Source organism: Pinus tabuliformis, chromosome 1_1 (genome assembly GCF_031772625.1).
Source record: "Pinus tabuliformis cultivar Carrire ecotype Pingquan chromosome 1_1, CPIR1, whole genome shotgun sequence".
In the NCBI taxonomy this organism is placed as follows: domain Eukaryota; kingdom Viridiplantae; phylum Streptophyta; class Pinopsida; order Pinales; family Pinaceae; genus Pinus; species Pinus tabuliformis.
Genome location: NC_142297.1, coordinates 219582325 through 219604933, shown reverse-complemented (window position 1 = coordinate 219604933; position 22609 = coordinate 219582325). Strand labels below are relative to the sequence as shown.

The 22609-nt window shown below is 38.9% G+C and overlaps 1 protein-coding gene across 1 annotated transcript in view; it reads right to left on the bottom strand.

The window, feature by feature from the left end:
- LOC149212326 (FRIGIDA-like protein 3) overlaps positions 1–4318 on the bottom strand; it is a 38329-nt gene extending 34011 nt beyond the window's left edge. The window contains exon 1 of the mRNA XM_089388635.1: positions 4220–4318. Within this exon, the coding sequence (XP_089244761.1) occupies positions 4220–4318 (99 nt within the window). The remainder of the gene's footprint in view (positions 1–4219) is intronic.
- Positions 4319–22609: the final 18291 nt, after the last annotated feature.

The following is a 22609-nucleotide window of genomic DNA, read 5'->3' as shown; positions in this document are numbered from 1 at the left end:
GAACTTTCTAGTAGATATTTCCAAAGGACACTTCCACCCTCCAATGTTAAGGAAATATTTAGGCGCATTGGAATTTGACCACTAGAGTATGTTGTTCTTACCAAAGATATATCATTTAGTCAAGATTTTGATATATATGGTGGGGGATTTGCAAATGTTATTATGAACATGTTTGAACACCCATCAAGAGAGATTCCATCCACTAGGTGATGAACATGAACATGTTAGTGATAATTAAGAAGACCTCGACATAATTCGAGAGAATATTGACATTACATCACAGGAACAATAAATATATTCTATAAATTATAATTTAAATGACACCATTGAATTGATTATGATTGAAGGTTGTCTAGAAAAGTGAAGCATCAAAAATAAATTGACACTTCCAAGCCACATTTCCCTACCTAAGTTGTTACTAGTTAGTGGAAGCCATGATGAATAAAAATCAAAATATTTCTACCAACAAAAATGAAGAAAGCTATAAAGTGTCTTCATTTCTAGTTTTAATATGAAAAATGGTGAATTTATCTTTTACTTATTAAAAGGGACACATATAATGCTAAGAAGAAATTTGGAGACAACCCTAGATATAAGTCATCGAAATACCAACATAAGTTTCATGTTATAACTATTATTACTTCTTCATCTAATACATGGATTTCATATTTAGGTGCCTCACATTAGATAGCTTGTTCGTAGTATTCTCTCTTCTTTGAGTCTTATATTGATTTTTCTATCTTAATGGGAGGTAATACTGTCATGAAATAATATGGTTAAGGAAAAGTGGATTTATATTATGGGTGTCTCTAGAATGTATTGCATGTTCATGAGCTATCCATGAATCTACTCTCAATATGTGATATCACTCATTTAAGGAAAGGAAAGCAGGTAGAATTCACTCTGGATTCAATTATTATCTCCAAGATGTCAAATGGTTCTAAAGTTGTGGTTGGAAAAGTGGATCATGATTCTAGGTTGTAATCCTTTTCTAATTTTGTTCATAACTAAAATTCTAATATGCTTCTTACACATGCTAGGGAAGAAGGAGGAAAATAAGGGACAATTTTGAAGAAGGCTCTTTATATCGACTTCAATAAGAACCAACAAAAACTTACTTGCCGCTATATTTTGCTAACGTTAGAGATAATTCTTCATATATTTCAAATCAAACTTGTGATGATATTTTAGATACTAATTTAGATGATCATCAACATGATATCATAGATATAGATGACATACCATAATGGCATGACAAATTATAGATATAGTTAGTGATCTAGTAGGTGACCCAACAAATACAAGGAGAAATAGATCTTAGTTTGTAGGTGTTCCACGAGAAGTCATTTATACCATTTCACACTAAAATGGATCTTAATCCAAGAAAGAAAATGATCAAATATAAAATGGTTATTCTCACCCTCTACTAGTAAGACAAAGGAAATCACAACAAATGCACAATAAAACATAGGGTGGACACATTGAAATCCATGGACAAAGGAAAACAAGAAGGAAACCTTGGTTATATAGTTAACAACAAATAAAGGCATGGTAGGGTGGATGGCTGGGAAAATATGCATGACAAAGAATACCAACAACAAGGATAAATGAAGAGACTCTAAGGATCCATGGTAAACAAATATTAGATTCCATTAAACACCACCAAGGAATGGAGAGACAAGGGGAAATGGAATATATGGGCTTGAAAAACCATTAAAATAAATGTAAATTTAAAATTTGCCTACCTTTCTGAACACAAATATTAAGAATAGCCATTCCATACAATATTTGGTAATTTGGAAATATTCAAATTTGGAAATTCCTCTAACCCAAATTGCATAATTGTATTGCAGTGAAGAAAAGGCAGTCCTAAATTGGTCTTGGGTCCTCCTCAATCATGGTTTCAGAGCCTAGGGGTCATTATTCAAGCCTCAAAGACAAAAATCAAGCTTTTGGAGCAAATCTGGTCAAGTTTACATGTTGCTACAAGATTGTTACAGGATTGCTACATAGGATTGCCCTGTTTTGCTACAGGATTAGATCTGTGAGCATCCTGAAGGTGGAAAAGGTGCCCTAAAGGTGGAAAAGGGTAGATGGATGTATATGAAGGCTATGCGAATATTTTTCCAAGCCTAACACCTCTCAGAGACCCATCTTGCATGAAAACAAATGCACATAGTGTCCTTTAATTACCGAGAAATATAGTTTCGATGGTAGAGTTTTAAGGGCACTTTGAGATGAGAAGAGAGATGATGATGATGAAAGAAGGAAGGTATAATGAGTGTGCCAACCCTCTAAGCCACTAGTAGTACCTACACATCAAACAAACAATCCTCTTTGCAACTTGAAAAGAATTCCAAACTAATGATCAGATTGCAGCAAAATGAACTAAACAAGAAAGGATGAGTTCAATTTTATGAGATTACATAACAAGAAAGGATGAGTTCAATTTTATGAGATTAAATAAAAATAAAGGATGAGTTTAATTTTATTACATCAAATGACAATCTAACTTGCAACATGCATTTGACCTACATCCATGAAATCTTAAAGACGAATGTGATTTAACTCCTAAATATGCGAAAACAAAGTATGTAAAAGAGCACTGGTCTAAGATCTAACAACTGCAAAGGAAAATAACCACATATTTTTGGCTTTCTACTGCATACTCTTCAATGACACTTCCCACAAGAGAGGTGGTAACCAGACCTACACCAACAAATTTTGCAAGTAAATTCTACTAAGAAAGGAAGAAATGGTGTTATGAAAAGTAATGCATTGGTAAAATACACAAAGAGAGACTAGAGCCTCTGGGTTGGGCCCTAACCCCAGGGGACTCAGCCCTCTAAAACAAACTTAGATGTAAGGCAACAATAATATTTTCATTGACATAAAATATATTTCAAGTACATCATTGAAAGGAAATGAAAATGACAGTCTCAAGCTCCTAGCTCTTAGTAGCTCTTCTTTGCTCAAAATATTAAATCTTGTTGAGCCCTTAGGCTTGTTTATTTATACAAAGATGAATGAGGGTCAACCTCCTTGGAAAGGGGATTTCATCCCTCCAAAATCTCGAAAAAGGTGGATCTAGCTCCCGTAGATCCTCGCAATTACTTGAGTGCATTGGTTGTTAGTAGACCTCGAGTCGTAGGTGATTGATTTTAAGGATCAAGTGAAGTTGAAGGAGAGTATATGCACAGTACAAGAATTATACATCTCCTATAGTTGCCTCCAACATGCCTCTGCATAGTAAATGCACTAAAAAATGTTGTTTTTCCCGCACATTAACCACATTAGGCCATAAAGTATGACAAACATCCTCTAGTCTCTTTATTAAGCTCATTATAGCCAAAAATATGTTAATTGATGTGAGAAAAGAGGAAATGATAAGTTGGAGGATAGCACAATGGGTCTTATAATATACTTATTGATGGGGCCCATCACTAACCATAAATATGACAAGTTGAGAATCCCCTTTATCTATTAGTTTGGAGAAGCCTTGCCTCCAAGCAATCTTGAGACCCTCATCTATGATTGTGAGTTCAACTGCATTGTTTGTAATATGTCCCAAATATCCAACATAGCTATGTATGGGATTTCCCAAGTGATCCCAAAGAATCCCCCTAAAACAAATGACCCTTGGGTTATTGATCCGGGTTCCTTCAACTTCCGGAATTAACCAAGACCTTTTACTTCTGTGATGTTAATAGAATTGCATTTTAAAGAGCATAAAAGAACACATGTGCATGCTTAAACAAGAGGAAACATAATGACGATCGTGACATGACACATTTGATAACGGAGTTCATCTAGTGTGGACTACGTCTCCGGGCCCAGTGTCAAGGTGGTGTTGGCTGCTTCATATAATGCTAGAAATGATGATGATGTACATGGACAACACTTTGTCATAGCAAGCTCATATGCCCTCAAACAAGAGTGGATTGTCTCTACACGAGGCATTCCACTTACAATAATTCTCACTCAAGAAGGCTTCTTCTCAGCATGAAAAACTAAAATGATCTCACACAATGTGGCAATGAGCATCCCTTCAACATAGTTACATAGGGATCTCCACAACAATACATAGCATGCAAGCTAAATACATCTCACATAATGTGGCAAAATTGAACCCACAACATAACATCAAATAGGGATCTCAAAACATAATACATCATCTCAGCAATTATGAAGGAAAACATGACATGGCTGATTCATGTACCTGCACCTCTGAAGTTGGCCGAAAAATAGAAGGCTCAACTGCACAAGCTGACTGTGCCACTGAATTTCTGTCATTGAGAGGCGTATATTGACTATCCATTTGTCGAATTCTGACACCATCAAAATCTGGGCATGTAGGAATCTTTTAGATTCCCCGTGATTCTCCAAAGATTCTATTCTTTGGGCTAACTGGAGATCTGCAACTCAGATAAGATATTTGATCTCACCATCATGATCCTTGCGATATTTTGAGGCTTTTGAGTGTAAACTTGGTTGCATTCTGACTCTGTCGATTTTTAGCATCCAAGGAATCTGGAAGATTCCCTGAAGATACTTAAAAGATTTTGTTCTACTGGGAATATGAAAATATGCTTCTCATATGGTGATTCTGATTTGACCATCGTGTTCCCTGCACAATTCTGGTTAAAATGACTGTAAACTTCATATCATTCTAACAAAATGAAAATTTACCTCCCCATGGAATCTTTCAAGCATCAAGGAATATTCTTTGCAAAAAGACTCTCTATCTCGAAATCCATGCCATCATGGTTCCACCTTTTGGGACTGTGTCATGGTTCCACATGGCTCGAGGATTTTCCAAATCAGGGTTTCACCACCCCAGTCTGTCCTGCGCCGCTCGCGCCCCTCGGATGTATCTAAGAAATGTTGGGTTTAAGTAGTAGATGGGCGGCGAACTTTACAAAGTTGCCACCCTTGGCGCGTTGGTTAAGGAAGAGAGTTGGAGGTGAGGAGGTCAAGGGATTAAATCCCGCCCCTGCCAAAATTGGTGTGTTGTTGGTGTTTTTTTATATCACGTTATATTTTGAGTTGGCGCGTTTGGTTTATTGTGGTTACGTACTGTTGTGGGGGTGCTTGGGAAGCGAGTCGGCCAAACTGGCTAGGCGGGTTGGAGCCTTGCCACCCTCGATTGTGACAAGTAGTAATGGTGGGGTCGGGTCAGCTGGCCGGCGACCCGCCCAATATACAATATATATATTATGCGATGGGGTTGGCGGGGACTATGGCCCGCCCCCCAATTTATTAAATTTTGATTTTGATTTTTAAAACAAATAATACCTTTTTTAACTTTGCTGAATTTAAGGCTCATTGGGTGTTTAAAGAGGCAACAATTTTTCCCATTCCAGTGGCCGGATTTGGGTGACTGCTGTCGGTGATATTTGTAGGTCCATTAACCCTGTGACTTGGCCAAGTCAACCCTGAACTTTGACTTGCTCTAAGTTCTCCATATGAGCTTGGATTGGAGTGTCATTCACACCGTTGGAATCAGGGCGACGAACAATTCGATCTTATTCTAATTTGAGATCTATCTAACCACTTTTAATTTTGACCATTTCTAAGTCCTCTTTTACTTCTGCATGTGTCTGGAGCCACCTCGACCATTCCTCCCCACTGATGAGATTTTGGTCCTCCAAAAGCATGAAAATAATATGCAACTTCTTTGTACCTTGTCTTCACTACAAGTGTCCTGACAAGTCACCCTTCCTTCTCCTTCACCTTTTTCCTTCGGATCCATAAGTGATGAGCCAACACCTGCACCCTCTGCATACCTATAGTACAATTCTACAAATTATATGCTTAATTTACATGACCAAATAATGACCCAAGTCTCACATACTTGCCACGAGTTTATAACACATACTTTGTGGTCAAGTTTACATCAAAATGGAAATAATAACCCAGCTATGAAAACAAGGCCAAAATATCATTGTTGCTTAAAAAGTGATGGAAAACACATCATCACTTTTACATTTTACATTGCAACACATGATTTACAAAAATAAGGCCATGACAAGCTAACACATCTAGAAAAACCATTTCTCACTTATGAAAGTGAATGGGTCATCCCCATGTGGGAGATTTTCTTGTCAATCAACTCTTTCAACTAGTTTCTACATAGGCTCATTGTCCTTCAAATGTTGCTCTGTATGGAGCCTCCAACATGTGGCTCTTTGATGACCACCTCTGTTGCAATGGCTACAGTAAATATTCTTCCTCTAGATCTTCTTAACATGCTTCTTTCCCTGTTGTGGATAAGACCTTTCACACCTCATCCTCTTTGGTTCTGCCATTCTCTTCCAACACTCAACAAATACATGGATATGTAAACCACAAAAGTACATGGTTTTCAATGCCATGATTTATGTTCATCATTAACAATACGGTTGTAATCAAAATGAACATTGGAATACCGAGACTTGTTATACCTTTCCTGTTGGTCTCTGGTATGATCATGGAAACGAGAGCTTGCCTAGGTCTTGTTAGTGCCTAAATCTACCTCAGGCTGAGAAAGGTAGGATTTAGGGCTAACATCAAACCACGCTTAACCTGGTAGCTAGCCTTACCAGGTCGGGAGAGGGCTCTCTCCTGGTCAATCTCAGCAAAATATGATCAATGAGGGCTTGAGATGACTGATATAACTACTGATCTTAGGCTAGGTATGTGTGCAAAAGAGTTTGATTGAATAAAATAATGTTTTTGCTGGCTCAAATGGAAAAGCAGATTTTGGGTGCGGGGAATGAGGCTCAGCTTTGCAGAGATCTCAATGGGGCAAGGTAAGAAACTGATTTTGGCACTTCAAATTGAATGAGGTGGAGGGATTAGACAAGTGAGGAGTTGAAGAGGGCAAGAGAAGCCGTGGATCCTCTCTAAACAACTAAAAACATCAAGAAACTAAAGCAAACCTCAAGTAGACTACTGCAATTTCAATGGATTCTACTTTCACTCTTGTTTGATTTAGTTAGGAAGAAACAAGATAGATAATGGCATACATAACACATAAGTAAATTCACAATTACAAAGAAAAGCATTGTACCAAAACAAAATGCCACAGGGATCCCAAAGAGTGCTGCAAACCCTAGTCTCAATTCCTTAACCAAAATGCTGATATGGGTGTACAATGAAGCTCCTTGCTTTCTCAAGAGTCCAACCATGCTAATGACTGAAAGATCACAAGATATAGACAAAGCATAACTCATCCTAGCCTCTAGGGGTCGAGCTCACAAGTTTAGGAGTTGTTCCAACTAATTCTAAACTGAGAACTAGAAATCAGGCAGTGGAACAACTTGCCTCTAGAAACTAGGGAACTGATTCACTCAGTTTCAAACAAATTTTTAATAGATGAATCTACCTCCATAAGTGAAAATTAGACATAATTACATCAAGATCCATCATTTCACATTAAATTACATCACAAGTTTGACATTGAGAAGAGAAAAAGTCAAACTGTCAAAACTAGGCGAAAAACAGAGCATTCCTGGTCAAACTGGGCAAAATTTCCTCTATGCGTCGCGCCTGATTTCTCTATGCGTGGCGCCTATTTGGATCCACTTTTGAAGGCCTTCCCAGTGTCCAAATTTTCTCCAAGTGTGCTTGTTGGAAAGGTCTGCTTGTCTACTTTCCAACCCAAGTGGAATTTTTGAATTTGGCCTCCATTTGCCCCTCCAAAATTCAGTTCTCCCAACACTACTTCCTGTGTGTCAAAATAGGGGCAGTAAGGTCATTTTTTGAGTGTTTTTGACCTTTTTGAGGGCTCAAAACCTGTCAAAATTTCTTGGCCATTGGTAGGAAAACATATTTTTCCATTCTAAATCCAAAAATGCTGAGTTTTTGTCATTTGGAGGCTTCCATCAAAAGCGAGTGCCAGGTGGCACGGCGCATTGGGCAGAAAAGCCTGTTTTTTCTCAAAAATTCCCAGTTCCGCACTTTCTCTTACTATTTCCTGTGGTCCCGCACCCATTGGGCCTGCCTCCAGCGCACCTGACCTCACCTTCTCTTTGTTAAAGGTGCGAACCACTAAGTGCGCCGCGCCACTACCCAGGTGCGTCGTGCCTTTTTGCAAGAGACTTTTGGAGGCCTTCCTGGTGTCCAAATTGGGCGCAGGATAACGCGTTGAAAAGCATATTGAGTCTACTTTCCAACTCAACTTGAATTTTTCAATTTGAAGTTCATTTACCCTATCAAAAGTCAAATCTCCCAAGACTTGTCAAAAAGTACAAAATGAGGCTGCCTCAAGGCAGAGTGATGTTGCAGTCAACTTTTGAAGGTCTCCCTCAACCCCAAATTGAGCTCATGATAGCTCATTGGAAGTCTCTTTGTGTCTAGTTATCAATTGAATCATCAAGAAAGTCATTTGGCTAACCAAGCTAGGAGAAATATTTATTTTCCCAAGGTCACTTCATAGGTGCATCAATTCTCCTGAGGCAACTGTATTTTTGATATTTCTTTAAAACCATGACAACTCTCTCTTGTCCATTAGGAAAACTCACCTATTACTCCACAACCTTGAACTTTAAGTGATCTCTTATCTCCTATAGAAACATGTTACGTCAATGTTCTCATAATATTAATCAAACCAATTCTTCTTACAAACCATATGGAGTGATGCACAAGAATCAATGAATCAAACATTCACATCACCAGTTTCCACACACAAATGTAGCTTGAAGGAATTTTTTCTTCCTTGGCCTATTGTGGACAAAAACCACTCTCAGTTTTCCCAAATTCATCTTTTCTTGCTCAGAAACATCATTGGAGTAAAACCTATCCAGATGTGTGGAACAGGGGATTTGTTGAAATGAAGGGGATAAGGGTCTTCTAAATTCTTGAGAAAATTTTTGGAAGTAGGGAGGGATGTTAGAAAGCAGGGGAAAGTGGAATTTCAGAGAATGAGTGAGGGGAAGGGGTCCAAAAGGGCAAAACATAGGCCTAGCCTAGAAAATTGTCAAGTTGTAGCAAGAAACTAGGGTTTGTGCGAAAATGAGGAATTTGAGGGATATCAATGATGGAAAGTTACATTAAGGATAGGGGAAGGTGTATGAACATCAGGATACAATTTTTGCTGATAGTTTGACCATCCAAGAGAAATTGCCTTCAAAACCCTAGGAGAGGAAAATGAACCTTACCTAGGCACAACTAAAGCATGAACAAGGTGTAAAATGACCCATTGGAACTTGATATGATGATAACAACCCTCTGAATGATGGTACACTCAGCTGAATGGTGACATGGACCAACATTTGGACAACTTTGACAGGAGTAAAAGCAAACCCTAGACCTGATAGCTAGTGACCAAATTTTTCTTGAAGACTCATTGAAATGACAAAATTTGACCTTGACACCTTAAGATCACTTTGTAAGAGCATGTTTGATCACTGGAGGAAGGCTACAAAGACTGAAACTAACATTGGCTCCAATGGGGATGGTAGCTCCTTGGAGGTGCCAAGAACTATAGATCTTTGGAAAGCAGATAATGCCTTCGTCCATTGGGAAGTGGAGTCAAAAACTCAAGCTGAAATGCATGACTAAAAACTGACGACTTGACGACACAAACTGACTCTCACTCAATTAAAAACTGACTCGATACTTAAACACAACTGAAAAACTGGAAATGATTCTCAAAGTAGAGCTTATTCATCAAAACCTACTCTAATAGTTTCATTCATCACCTGATCAAGTGAAATGAAACAACCAATGCAACCAAGTAAGTATTCCTGCTGTTGTTTGAATTCTCCACAAGTGCTTGCTTATGAACAACAAGAGAGAACTACTGAAAGGCAACTCCCATGAAAACTTGTGAACAGATCCGTTGAATACTATCGATTCTCTATCCGCCTCCAAAAACACTGCATAAGGATTTTGAAGTTCATGCACACTGGGACTTAGCTCATCCAATGGATTACTTCTCTTTTCCTCGTACCATGAATGCAAACTTTCATCTGAGCTTTGTGATGAGACTCCTGCTGAAAATGACAAAGAAACCGGCTGTCGGATCAAATTTATATCAGCACACGTTTCAAGCTCACATGTAGTCAATGGAGAAGGACTTGGACTGCAGACATCATCCAACACATCAGCTATTGGATCATGAAAAACTTGAAAATACTGCTACAACCCATTTTCTATTGGCTTCGATGAGATTACATGATTTCCTACAGGCTGCTCATTTGAAGATATACTATGCAATTTACCCTTCAAAAACTAAAATGATTCAAAACAAAATGGTACGGAATCATCTTGTATCATTTGATCATATGTGCCAGCTTCCATGTCTTCATCTGCAACTTGACAATCAATGGCATTCGGGAGCTGCAAATCTGGATATGAGAAGTCTTGAACAAGGTTTTCATTGCTCTCAAGGTGGTCCAGATCAAGACTTGTCAACAATTGATTTCTGAGTGCATGAATGTTGTCTCTGATGAACTGAAACGAAGCAAAACAAAAAGGCAAAGATCCTTCACTTACTTCAAAATTTGCTGCACTTTCCTCCTCACTTCCATGACTGATATGCATCGGCTAAACATTGTATTCGAGCTGCTGAAAGTGAACTTCTTCCTCCCACAAACTAGCTGCTGATTTGTCTGCAAGATTAGCTTCTGTTTGGAGAACATAATCATCATCATACTGATCAAACTAAGGCAAATCATCAGTATAAAAGACATCATCAAGCATACATGTCATATCAACAGATCTCTCTTCTCCAAGATGATCTATAAAACAATCATTATCAGATCTATGACAACTAGGATAAGAAAGAAGATGTTTTGGATCAACAACTTGTTCCTCTTCAATCAGTGAGCCATGGGCTTGAACATTATACTCATTCCTTGTGGTGATCCTTTGCATCATCTTTTCCATTGCACTTACCAAAATGTCAAGCTTTACCTCTAGAGATGTCGATTCCTCTGGATCTATGTTTTTCATCTCTTCTTCCTTCAACTTTGCCCTTCAGATCAACAAATGAGCCTCTACATCTACTGCACTGTTCTGCATCTCTTCAAGTGTTGCAAGATTCCTTTCTCTCAACTGAAACTCCATTTCCAGATCAAAGGCACCTAGGTAGTGCAAGAGAGCAGATCCAAGAGGAGGTCTTATATTAACTGGCATCGAAAAATAAACTTGATTAAATCTGGCAGAAAATTGTTGTACTGTCTCCCCTGGCAATCTTTTTAGCTGGTTATACTCTTCTATAATCAAGAAAGGGTTATGTCTTACCACCCACCTGTCGAGGAAAAATTTGACGAACTGCTGGTAATCTGAGATGCTCGCATCAGGCAAGGTTTTGAACCAACTCTTAACTTTGCCTTGCAAAGAAAGAGCAAAAAGCCTAATACTGACATCTTCTTCATCAACTTCAAAAAGGTCAAGAAAGGACTCAAAATTCAATACATGTCTCTCAACAGTGATATTGTCGCGTTCACCATCAAATCTTGGTAGATATAGGTCATGATTTTTAGGGAAAGCATGGAATATAGGAGGTAAAATCAGAGGTTTGTATCGATCTGGAATTTTACAAGGTATAGGAATATGTACAGAAGGTGTAGAATCAGTCTTGATCTCTTGAGGCTCATCAGTTTGAAGACGGTCATCACAAGATTTAGAAGAAGGGTCTTGATCAAGCTCAAAGGCATGCAAATCTTTGGTATTCACAATCTTCAAAGGGAAGGAATCAAATGCAGGCTGAGGATCTTTTCTCAAATACAATATACTTTGCAAAGCCTTCTTGACATTCTCGGGAAAAGAGAAGAAATAATTTATGACAAAGAACAAAATGTCTTGGATGAAATTCCAACTTGAATACTTGATCTTTCCATATTGTCCTTTCATGTTTCTGCTGGTCAAGTTCATCCTCCAGTAGAGTCCTTGGATCTGATCTTGAAACTGATTTAGAGTCGCCAGGTGAATGATTTCAGCCTTGCGGTGTCTGATCGTTGTCCACCATCAACAATCAGATCTGAACTTGATTATATTTTACTGAGGAAACCAGATGTTCAGTTCATAAACTAGACCGGAGATTGACTGAAGCAGCATTCATCTACTTTCGCTAATGCAAAGCAAGAGCGTTTCGAAGGCTACCTGGCTAACTTTAGGCTCTGTATGTAGTTTATAAAGCAAACAACAAACTTTTCTTCCCTAGTATGGTCGCCACTATGTTAGAGCCTAGATTTACCTCAGGCTAAGAAAGGTAGGATCTAGGGCCAACATCAAACCACGCTTAACCTGGTAGCTAGCCCTACCAGGTCGGGAGAGGGCTCTCTCCTTCCTCCAGTTATCAAACATGCTCTTACAAAGTGATTTTAAGGTGTCAAGGTCAAATTTTGTCATTTCAGTGAGTCTTCAAGAAAAATTTGGTCACTAGCTATCAGGTCTAGGGTTTGCTTTTACTCCTGTCAAAGTTGTCCAAATTTTAGTCCATGTCACCATTCAGCTGAGTGTACCATCATTCAGAGGGTTGTCATCATCATGTCAGGTTCCAATGGGTCATTTTACACCTTGTTCATGCTTCAGTTGTGCCTAGGTAAGGTTCATTTTCCTCTCCTAGGGTTTTGAAGGCAATTTCTCTTGGATAGTAAAATCATCAACAAAACTTGTATCCTGATGGTCATACACCTTCCCCTATCCTTAATGTAACTTCCCATCACTGATATCCCTCAAATTCCTCATTTTCGCACAAACCCTAGTTTCTTGCTACAACTTGACAATTTTCTAGGCTAGGCCTGTGTTTTGCCCTTTTGGACCCCTTCCCCTAACTCAATCTCTGAAATTCCACTTTCCCTTGCTTCCTAACATCCCTCCCTACTTCTAAAAATTTTCTCAAGAATTTAGAACACCCTTATCCCCTTCATTTCGCTTCATTTCAACAAATCCCATGTTCCACACATTGGGATAAGTTTTACTCCAATGATGTTTCTTAGCAAGAAAATATGAATTTTGGAAAACTGAGAGAGGTTTTTGTCCAAAATAGGCCAAGGAATAAAACCCTCCTTCACGTTTTACACAGGTGTCATGGTTTTAGAGAAATGTCAAAAATACATTTGCCTCAGGAGAATTGATGCACCTCTAAAGTGACCTTGGGAAAATTAATATTTCTCCTAGCTTGGTTGGCCAAATGACTTGCTTGATGAGTCAATTGATAACTAGAGACAAATATATTTCCAATGAGCTATCATGAGCTCAATTTTGGGTTGAGGAAGACCTTCAAAAGTTGACTGCAACATCACTCTACCTTGAGGCAGCCTCATTTTGCACATTTTGACAAGTCTTAGGAGATTTGACATTTTATAGGGAAAATAAACTCCAAATTGAAAAATTAAAGTTGGGTTGGAAAGTAGACTCAATAAGCTTTCCAACGAGCTATCCCGCGCCCAATTTGGACACCGGGAAGGCCTCCAAAAGTCTCCTGCAAAAAGGCGCAGTGCACCTGGGTAGTGGTGCGGCGCACTCAGTGGTCCGCAGCTTTAACAAAGAGAAGGTGTGGTTAGGTGCACTGGAGACATCCCCAATGGGTGCGGGACCACAGGCAATAGTAAGAGAAAGTGCGGAACTAGAAATTTTTGAGCAAAAACAGGCTTTTTTGCCCAATGCGTCGCACCACCTGGCGCTCGCTTTTGATGGAAGCCTCCAAATGACAAAAACTCAGCATTTTTGGATTTGGCATGGAAAAATATGTTTTCCTACCAATGGCCAATAAATTTTGACAGGTTTTGAGCCCTCAAAAAGGTCAAAAACACTCAAAAAAATGACCTTACTGCCCCTATTTTGACACACATGAAGCAGTGTTGGGAGAATTGAATTTTGGAGGGGCAAATGGAGGCCAAATTCAAAAATTCCACTTGGGTTGGAAAGTAGATAGAAATACCTTTCCAACAAGCACACTTGGAGAAAATTTTGACACCAAGAAGGCCTCAAAAAGTGGCTCCAAACAGGCGCCACACATAGAGAAATCAGGTGCGGCGCATAGAGGAAATTTGGCCCAGTTTGACCAGGAATGCTCTGTTTTTCGCCTAGTTTTGATAGTTTGACTTTTTCTCTTTCTCAATGTCAAACTTGTGATGTAATTTAATGTAAAATGATGGATCTTGATGTAATTATGTCTAATTTTCACTTATGGAGGTAGATTCATCTATTAAAAAGTTGTTTGAAACTGAATGAATCAGTTCCCTAGTTTCTAGAGGCAAGTTGTTCCACTGCCTGATTTCTAGTTCTTAGTTTAGAATTAGTTGGAATAGATCCTAAACTTGTGAGCTCGACCCCTAGAGGCTAGGATGAGTTATGCTTTGTCTATATCTTGTGATCTTTCAGTCATTAGCATGGTTGGACTCTTGAGAAAGCAAGGAGCTTCATTGTACACCCATATCAGCATTTTGGCTAAGGAATTGAGACCAGGGTTTGCAGCACTCTTTGGGATCCTTGTGGAATTTTGTTTTGGTACAGTGCTTTTCTTTGTAATTTTGAACTGACTTATGTGTTATGTATGTCATTATCTATCTTGTTTCTTCCTAACTAAATCAAACAAGAGTGAAAGTAGAATCCATTGAAATTGCAGTGCTCTACTTGAGGTTTGCTTTAGTTTTTTGATGTTTTCAGCTGTTTGGAGAGGATCCATGGCTTCTCTTTCCCTCTTCAACTCCTCACCTGTCTAATCCCTCCACCTCATTCGATTTGAAGTGCCAAAATCAGTTGCCTACCTTGCCCCATTGAGATCTCTGCAAAGCTGAGTCTCATTCCCCGCACCCAAAATCTTCTTTTCCATTTGAGCCAGCAAAAACATTATTTTATTCAATCAAACTCTTTTGTACACATACCTAGCCTAAGATCAGTAGTTATATCAGTCATATCAAGCCCTCATTGATCATATTTTGTTGAGATTGACCAGGAGAGTGCCCTCTCCCGACCTGGTAGGGCTAGCTACCGGGTTAAGCGTGGTTTGATGTTGGCCCTGGATCCTACCTTTCTCAGCCTGAGGTAGATTTAGGCACTAACAGGTCTTTCTTTGCAATGCATACTTCCATAGGTTGATGGTGATGTGTTTCCATAATCCTCTTTCCTCGACAGTTTCAACAATGTCATTGAAGCTTCTCCCATCTTTGAGCATTGTCCTTCAGTGCACCCAAACTTTGCGAATCGAGGTCTTTGCTCAACCTCCAATGGCTGAGTTATGCCTTGGCCATTAACACTAAGTCCTTCTTATTCCTTGTACCTCATCTTGGTAAGGATTCTCATGCCAGTTCTTGCAATCGGTACTTCCACATTTGCAATAGAAATAATATCATGTGAAGATGAAACTGAAGAATGATCACAACTATTTACCTCAGATGTCAATTTCAAAATAGGTGATGAGGGATTTTCTAAGCCTTTTTCGCGCCTCAACTCCTCCAAGGTATTTTCTGTGGCTTGTACTTGAAGTTGCAGTCTCTGCTTCTCCTCTTTCTCTTCTTGTATAAACCTCCTTAATTCAGCATGCTATGCTTGAAGAATGTGGTTGATTTCCTCATTCAAATGATAAGAAGATGATGAAGGCAATGAGTGTACATTGGAAGATGTGGACGAAGAATTTCTTTCTGCTTCTTCTTTCTCCTGTCTCTCATAAGCTTCATACAACATGTCCACCATTTTGGACATGCTAAGCATGGCCTCGTACATGTCTTTGTCATCCTCCATTTTTTCACGTTCAATTGTTCATGCTCGCAATTCACATCAGCGAGAAGACCGCTCAGATACCAAACTTGATCTGGGTTCCTTCAACTTCTAGAATTAACCAAGACCTTTTACTTTTGTGATGTTAATAGAATTACATTTTACATAGAATAAAATAACATATGTGCATTATTAAACAAGAGGAAACATAATGACGATCAAAAAATCATGAACACGACACATTTGATAATGGAGTTCGTCCAATGTGGACTACGTCTCTAGGCCTCGTGTCAAGGTGGTGTTGGTCGCTTCATATAATGCTAGAAATGATGATGATGTACATGGAAAAAACTTTGTCATAGCTGGGTCATATGCCCTCAAACAAGAGTGGCTTGTCTCTCCATGAGACATTCCGCTTATAGGAATTCTCACTCAAGAAGGCTTCCTCTCAGCATGACAAACTAAAATGATCTCACACAATGTGGAAATGACCATCCCTTCAGCATAGTTACATAAGGATCTCCACAACAATACATAGCATGACAAGCTAAATAAATCTCACATAATGTGGCAAAATTGATCCCACGACATAACATCAAACAGGGATCTCAAAACATAATACATCATCTCAGAAATTATGAAGGAAGACATGACATGACTGATTCATGTACCTACACCTTTGAATTTGGCCGAAAAATGGAAGGCTTAACTGCACAAACTAGCTGCGCCACTGTATTTCTGTCGTCGAGAGGTTTAAAATTGACTATCCATTTGTCAAATTCCGACACCATCAAAATCTAGGCCTATAGGAATCTTTTAGATTCCCCGTGATCCTCCAAAGATTTTGTTCTCTGGGCTGACTGGAGATCTACAACTCAGATCAGAAATCTGATCTATCCATCATGATCCTTGCAATATTCTGAGACTTTTGAGTGTAAGCTCAGCTACATTCTAACTCTGTCGATTTTCAGCCTCTAAGGAATCTAGAAGGTTCCCTCAAGATTCTTTAAAGATTCTGCTCTGTTGGGAAGCTGAAAATATGTTGCTTAGATGGTGATTCTGATTTAACCATCGCGTTCCCTGCACAATTCTGGTTAAAATGACTATAAACTTCATATCATTCTGACAAAATGAAAATTTACCTCCCCATGGAATCTTTCAGGGATCAAGGAATATTCTTTGCAAAAGATTCTTTATCTCAAAATCCTTGGCATCATGGTTCCGCCTTTTGGGACTGCGTCATGGTTCCACATGGATTAAGGTTCTTCCAAATCAAGGCTCCACCATCCTGTTCCGTCGTCTGCGGCTCGCTCCCCCCATGCATCTAAGAAATGTTGGGTTTAAGTAGTAGATGGGCGGACAAATTTACAAAGTTGCCACCCTTGGCGCGTTGGTTAAGGTAGAGCATTGGAGGTGAGGAGGTTAGGGGATCAAATCCTGTCCCAGCCAAAATTAGCATGTTGTTGGTGTTTTTTATGCCATGCTATATTTTGAGTTGGCGCATTTGGTTTATTGCGATTACGTAATGTTGTGGGGGCGCTCAGGAGGCGGGCTAGCCAGACTGGTTGGGCAGGTTCGAGCCCCACTGCCCTCGGTTGTGACAAGTGTCAATGGTGGGGTCGGGTCCGCTGGCGAGCAGCCCACCCAATATACAACATATATATTATGCGATGGGGGTGGCAGGGGTTATGGCCCACCCCCCAATTTAATATATATTTTTTTGTTTTTTAAAACAAATAATACCTTTTTTAACTTTGCCGAATTTAAGGCTCATTGGGCATTTTAAAGAGGCAACAATTTTTCCCATTTCGGTGGCCGTATTTCGACGACCGTTTCCGGTGCAATTTGTAGGTCCATTAACCCTACCACTTGGCCAAGTCAACCCTGAACTTTGACTTGCTCTAACTTCTCCATACGAGCTCAAATTAGAGTGTCATTCACACCGTTTGAATCAGGGCGACGAACACTTCAATCTGATCCTGGTTTGAGATTGATCTGACCACTTTAAATTTTGACCATTTCTGAGTCCTCTTGGACTTCTACATGTATCTGGAGCCACTTGGATCAGTTATCGTTAGAAGCTCCATTGAAATTCAGTTTAAGAAATATGAGGGACTGGGGGCTCCAAGAGAGATACAAGAGAGGGGTAGGAGGACATGAGGGTGAGGATGTACAAGGTATTGTGATAATATTATAGGCCTAAAGAAGTGGGCTTCCAACCCTATGGCTTGTTGATCGGGTTTTATTCTATACCAACATGATCCAGGATCTTTACATCGATGATTTTAAAGCAAATTTCATAAAGAGTATGAAATAATCATAAGTGAAACACATGAAGAAATGACAATATGGAAAAATGCACTAGAACTTGATAATGGATCTCACCCACGTGTGAGCTACATCTCCATGCTCTGCTCAATTGCTTAGATGCTTCATAAGTTTCTCTTCAATGAGGCTCTTCTTTTTCGATACAAGGACTAAACTCACACTCATGTGGCAATGTCTCTCCTACAAAGAGACATTCTCCTTTGAGAATACAAAAGGAATGAATTCTCACAAACAAGTGGCACAAATTGTTCTCCCTTTTTCCCAAATCAAAGGGGTTGGACTCACACATAAAGTGGCACAATTGTTCTCCCTTAAATGGTTTGAAATCCTTCACATAAAGTGGCATAGAACCTCTTCGAATATGTTTTTTAGACTCAATCACATCTGAAAATACATGTTCTCATACATGTTCTCATAAATTCGACTTACATTGGATCTCAACAGGATTCTCCAAACACGTCGAATATAACACCAACAGGTGTGTCTCGTAAACACGAACAACTTCTGAAAAAAGCATCTCTTCCTTGAAATTTGTACACATGTTTTCTTCTACCATGATCCCATAGATCCACTACTCATATCCAAATTATAATTTCATTAGTCTACTCATCTCGAAAAATCATGAAAAATGACTATAACTTCATATGGTTCTATCACCTTCACCATAAGGACCCTCTGAGAATCCCAGCATAAAAAAATGTGCCACAATAGTAGAATATTATTGGAAGATTCCCTCAGAATATCTCCTCAGATTATTCTTCAAAATTTGTGCCCACTTTGGGTGTGGAAGCCCTAGCTCAACCACTTGACGCTCCTCTGTTCAGCACTCTATTTGTGGTTCAACACCACTATGTGAAGGATGATGGGATTAAATATTATTGTGTGGGTAGACTTTGCCAAGCCCGCCCATTGGAAATTTGGTTGGTGTATTTAAAAATGGTATATGGTTGGGGGAGGTCCCAAGGTCAAGCCCATGGGCCTCCCTATTTTGGTTTGCAACATATATTATAATGATGGCTTGTTTTATATGGCATATGGTTTGTAAGCATATGCCACAACAACAACAATTACCAAATATTATGTCGATGCTCCAAAAAATCATATAAACCATAAATGGCACGACCCCACCCACCATGTCATAGCATTACATATGGTGGAATATTTGTTTATTATAACTAAACTTTGTTTTTAACCATATTTTATATGATATGGCCCGATGAACCATGTCATCAACATATAATACACCACATTTTACCACGTGAGTTATAATTATAGTTATAACCAACCATAACTCTCGATCTATGTGAGATGATTCCAATGTGTTTTGGCATCCTTCAAGGTGCCACATGGCAACCCTTTATTGGGCCACGTGACAACCTCCCATTAGTTTCCTAACCACTGCATCAACACCTAGTCAAACGTCAATGCCATTATTCGTCCACATAGGATGTAGGGTGCCCCTTTTAGCTACCATGTGTTAGACTCCCATTAGTCCATGTCAATTGTAGGACTCGTATCAGCTGTGCCATGTGTCATATAAATTGACTTTGACTTTGTCTTTTGTCGTTTGGTCAAAATCTTCAAACTGTGATAACTTTGTCATACAGAGTCCCTTTGAGGTGTCATTTGCGTCATTGGAAAGGTATTGCCGAGCTCTACGACTTTGATCTATTTCCATCAACTTTTGAGCACTTTGATTTTTGAGGTTCTTGGAGCCTCCACGATCATTTCTCTTAACTAAATTTCTTTTGGACCCCAAAGGTTTACATAAAAAGATTATACATGTTTTCTCTGATTTACAACAAAACCCATACCCTTTTATATCCATCAAAAGGCTAAAAATATCACTATGTTGCATTCTTAAGTGATGTTAGACAATTCATAACTTTTACAAAAGTTCACCCATCTATGGGGTCTTGAAAAGCAACAAGTGATTTACAATGGTGACCACACTCAACTACTTAAAAAGTATACCCATCTCTTACCTAACCAGGCTAATGGGCTCTCTTTTTATAGCTTTCTTTCTTCCTATGTGGCTTCATGGAGGGTTACAATGTGCTCCACTTTCTCATCTATTGGTTCTTGCAGAAAAGTTGTTTTCTCCACATGTGATTTCACAAGATTTTGTTCCTTCTTCAGACATAGCTCCGAATGGACCTTCCAACAAGTAGCTCTCTAATGTCCACCCTTGTTGCAATGGTCACAATGGTTCTTCTTCATCTAAACATTCTTGCCCTTATTTTTATCCTTATGTGGAGAGGAGTCCTTATGTTGTGTATCCTTTTTGTTTGACATATCTTTCCTTGAATGGTTGTCTTTGGTGCAGCTCTAGTGAGGAGAAATTAGTTCATCCTCTAAAATTATCACCTCCCTTTAAAGACAACTTGTGACCACGATCATTGGGATAGTGTGATGTGCTCTTAGCCTACACTGATTTAGACTCGTTGCTTAAAGAATCTCTTGCTTCTGTGGCTTTGAAGTCTCTTTCATTGGTGGTTTTGGAGGATGTTGCATCTTCGTCTCCACCATAGCCTAATTCTGCATATCGAGGTAGTTCTACCACCTCAAGTGTGGAGGATGGCTACACTAAGATTTCATCATGCTGCAACTTTACCAAATCATCTTCTGTGGCTTGCAACTAAAGTTGCAATATCTACTTCTTCTCTTTTGCTTCTTATAACTTTCTTCTCAACTCAACATTCTCTACTTAAATGATCTTGTTGACTTCCACTCTCTTATGATAATCTGCAAACAAATTTTCTAGCATATCTGCCATATAGTAGAAAGCCTTATGGAAAGCCTTACCATATTTTGTATGGATGTCTTCATTCTCCACTTTCTTTCTTTGAGTTTCACTTTCTTTCTTTCATTCTCTCTTTCTTTCTTTCTTAAGTTTTCCTTCACCCTCTCTAAGATTTTCCATGGTAAGCATCCACACTCACTATTCATGTAAAATAATATTGCTCTGATACCAAGCTTGATTTGGTATGCTCTAATAACAACATGATCCAAGATATTTACTTCGATGAGTTTAAATAAAATAACATAAAGAGCATGGAATAACCATAAGTGCAAAACACATGAAGAAATGAAAATATGGACAAATGCACCTGAATTTGATAACAAAGTTCACCCACAACATATGAGCTACATCTCTGGGCTCCACTCAATTGTGTAGTTGCTTCATTAGTTTCTCTTCAATAAGGTTCTTCCTTTTCGACACAAGGACTCTCACATAAAGTGGCATAGACCCTATTTGAATCTGCTACTCAGACTCAAGCATATCTGCAAATACATGTTCTCGTACATGTTCTCCCTCTTACAAATATCGAAAGAGAAAAATCAATAGTAAATGAGACTTACATTGTTCGTAAGCCAAAACACTCACTCAGATGCTCAAAACACATCGAACACAATACCAATAGGTCCATCTCATCATTCTACAACATTTTTCTATAGACACGAAAAACTTTTGAAAAGTGCATCTCTATCTCGAAATTCATGCCAAGCATTACTAACACATGTGGACTTCTTCCATGAGCCCTCATATCAACTGCTCAAATTGAAATTATCACTGCACCAGTGGACTCATCTCAAAAAATTGTGTAAAATAACTATAAAGTTCATATGGTTTTGTCACCTTCACCACATGAACTCTCTGAGAATCTCAACATCGAAAAATGTTCCAGAATAGTAGAATATTCTTGGAATATCCACAAAATATATCTTGGAGTCTTCTTCAAAATTCATGCTCACTCTGGGCACAAAACCCCTGGCTCGACCACCTATCGTTCCTTTGTTCGACTCTCTCTCTTTGTGGTCTAGTGCCACTAGATGATGGGGTCAAATATTATTGTATGGGCATACTTTATCAAACCCTACCCCTTGTCAACTTGGTTTGGGCATTTAAAAATGGCATATAGTTGGGGGAGGTCCTGGGGTGAAGCCTGTGGGCCTCTCCATTTTGGCTTGCAACTTATAATGGTGGCTTTCTTTACATGGCATATGGTTTGTAACCATATGTTATAATAAAAACAATAACCAAATATTATGTCGACACTCAAAAAAAATCATATAAACCATATGTGGCACCCTCCCACCACGTTGTAACGTTACATATGGTGGCATATTCGTTGATTATAACTAAACTTTGTTTTCAACCATATTTTATGTGATATGGCCAAACAAACCATGTCATAAACATATAATACACCATCTTTTACCACGTACATTATAATTATAGTTATAACCAACCATAATTCTCGGTCTGCATGAGATGATTCCAACATTTTTCAACGTCCCTCGAGGTGCCACACAGCATCCCTTGATTGGGTCATGTGGCAAGCTCACATTGGTTTCCTAACCAATGCATCAATAGTTAGTCAACTGATCAATGCCACGTGTCAAACTAGATTCATCCACATAGGATGTAGTGTGCCCTGTCAACCGCCACAAGTCAATATACCATTGGTTCATGGCAGTTTTATGACCCCTATCAGCAATGCCATGTGTCCTATATGTTGACTTTGACTTTGGATTTTTGTCGTTTGGTCAAAATCTTCAAACTTTCATAACTTTGTCATATGAAATTCTTTTGAGGTGTTGTTCACACCATTAGAAAGGTATTGTT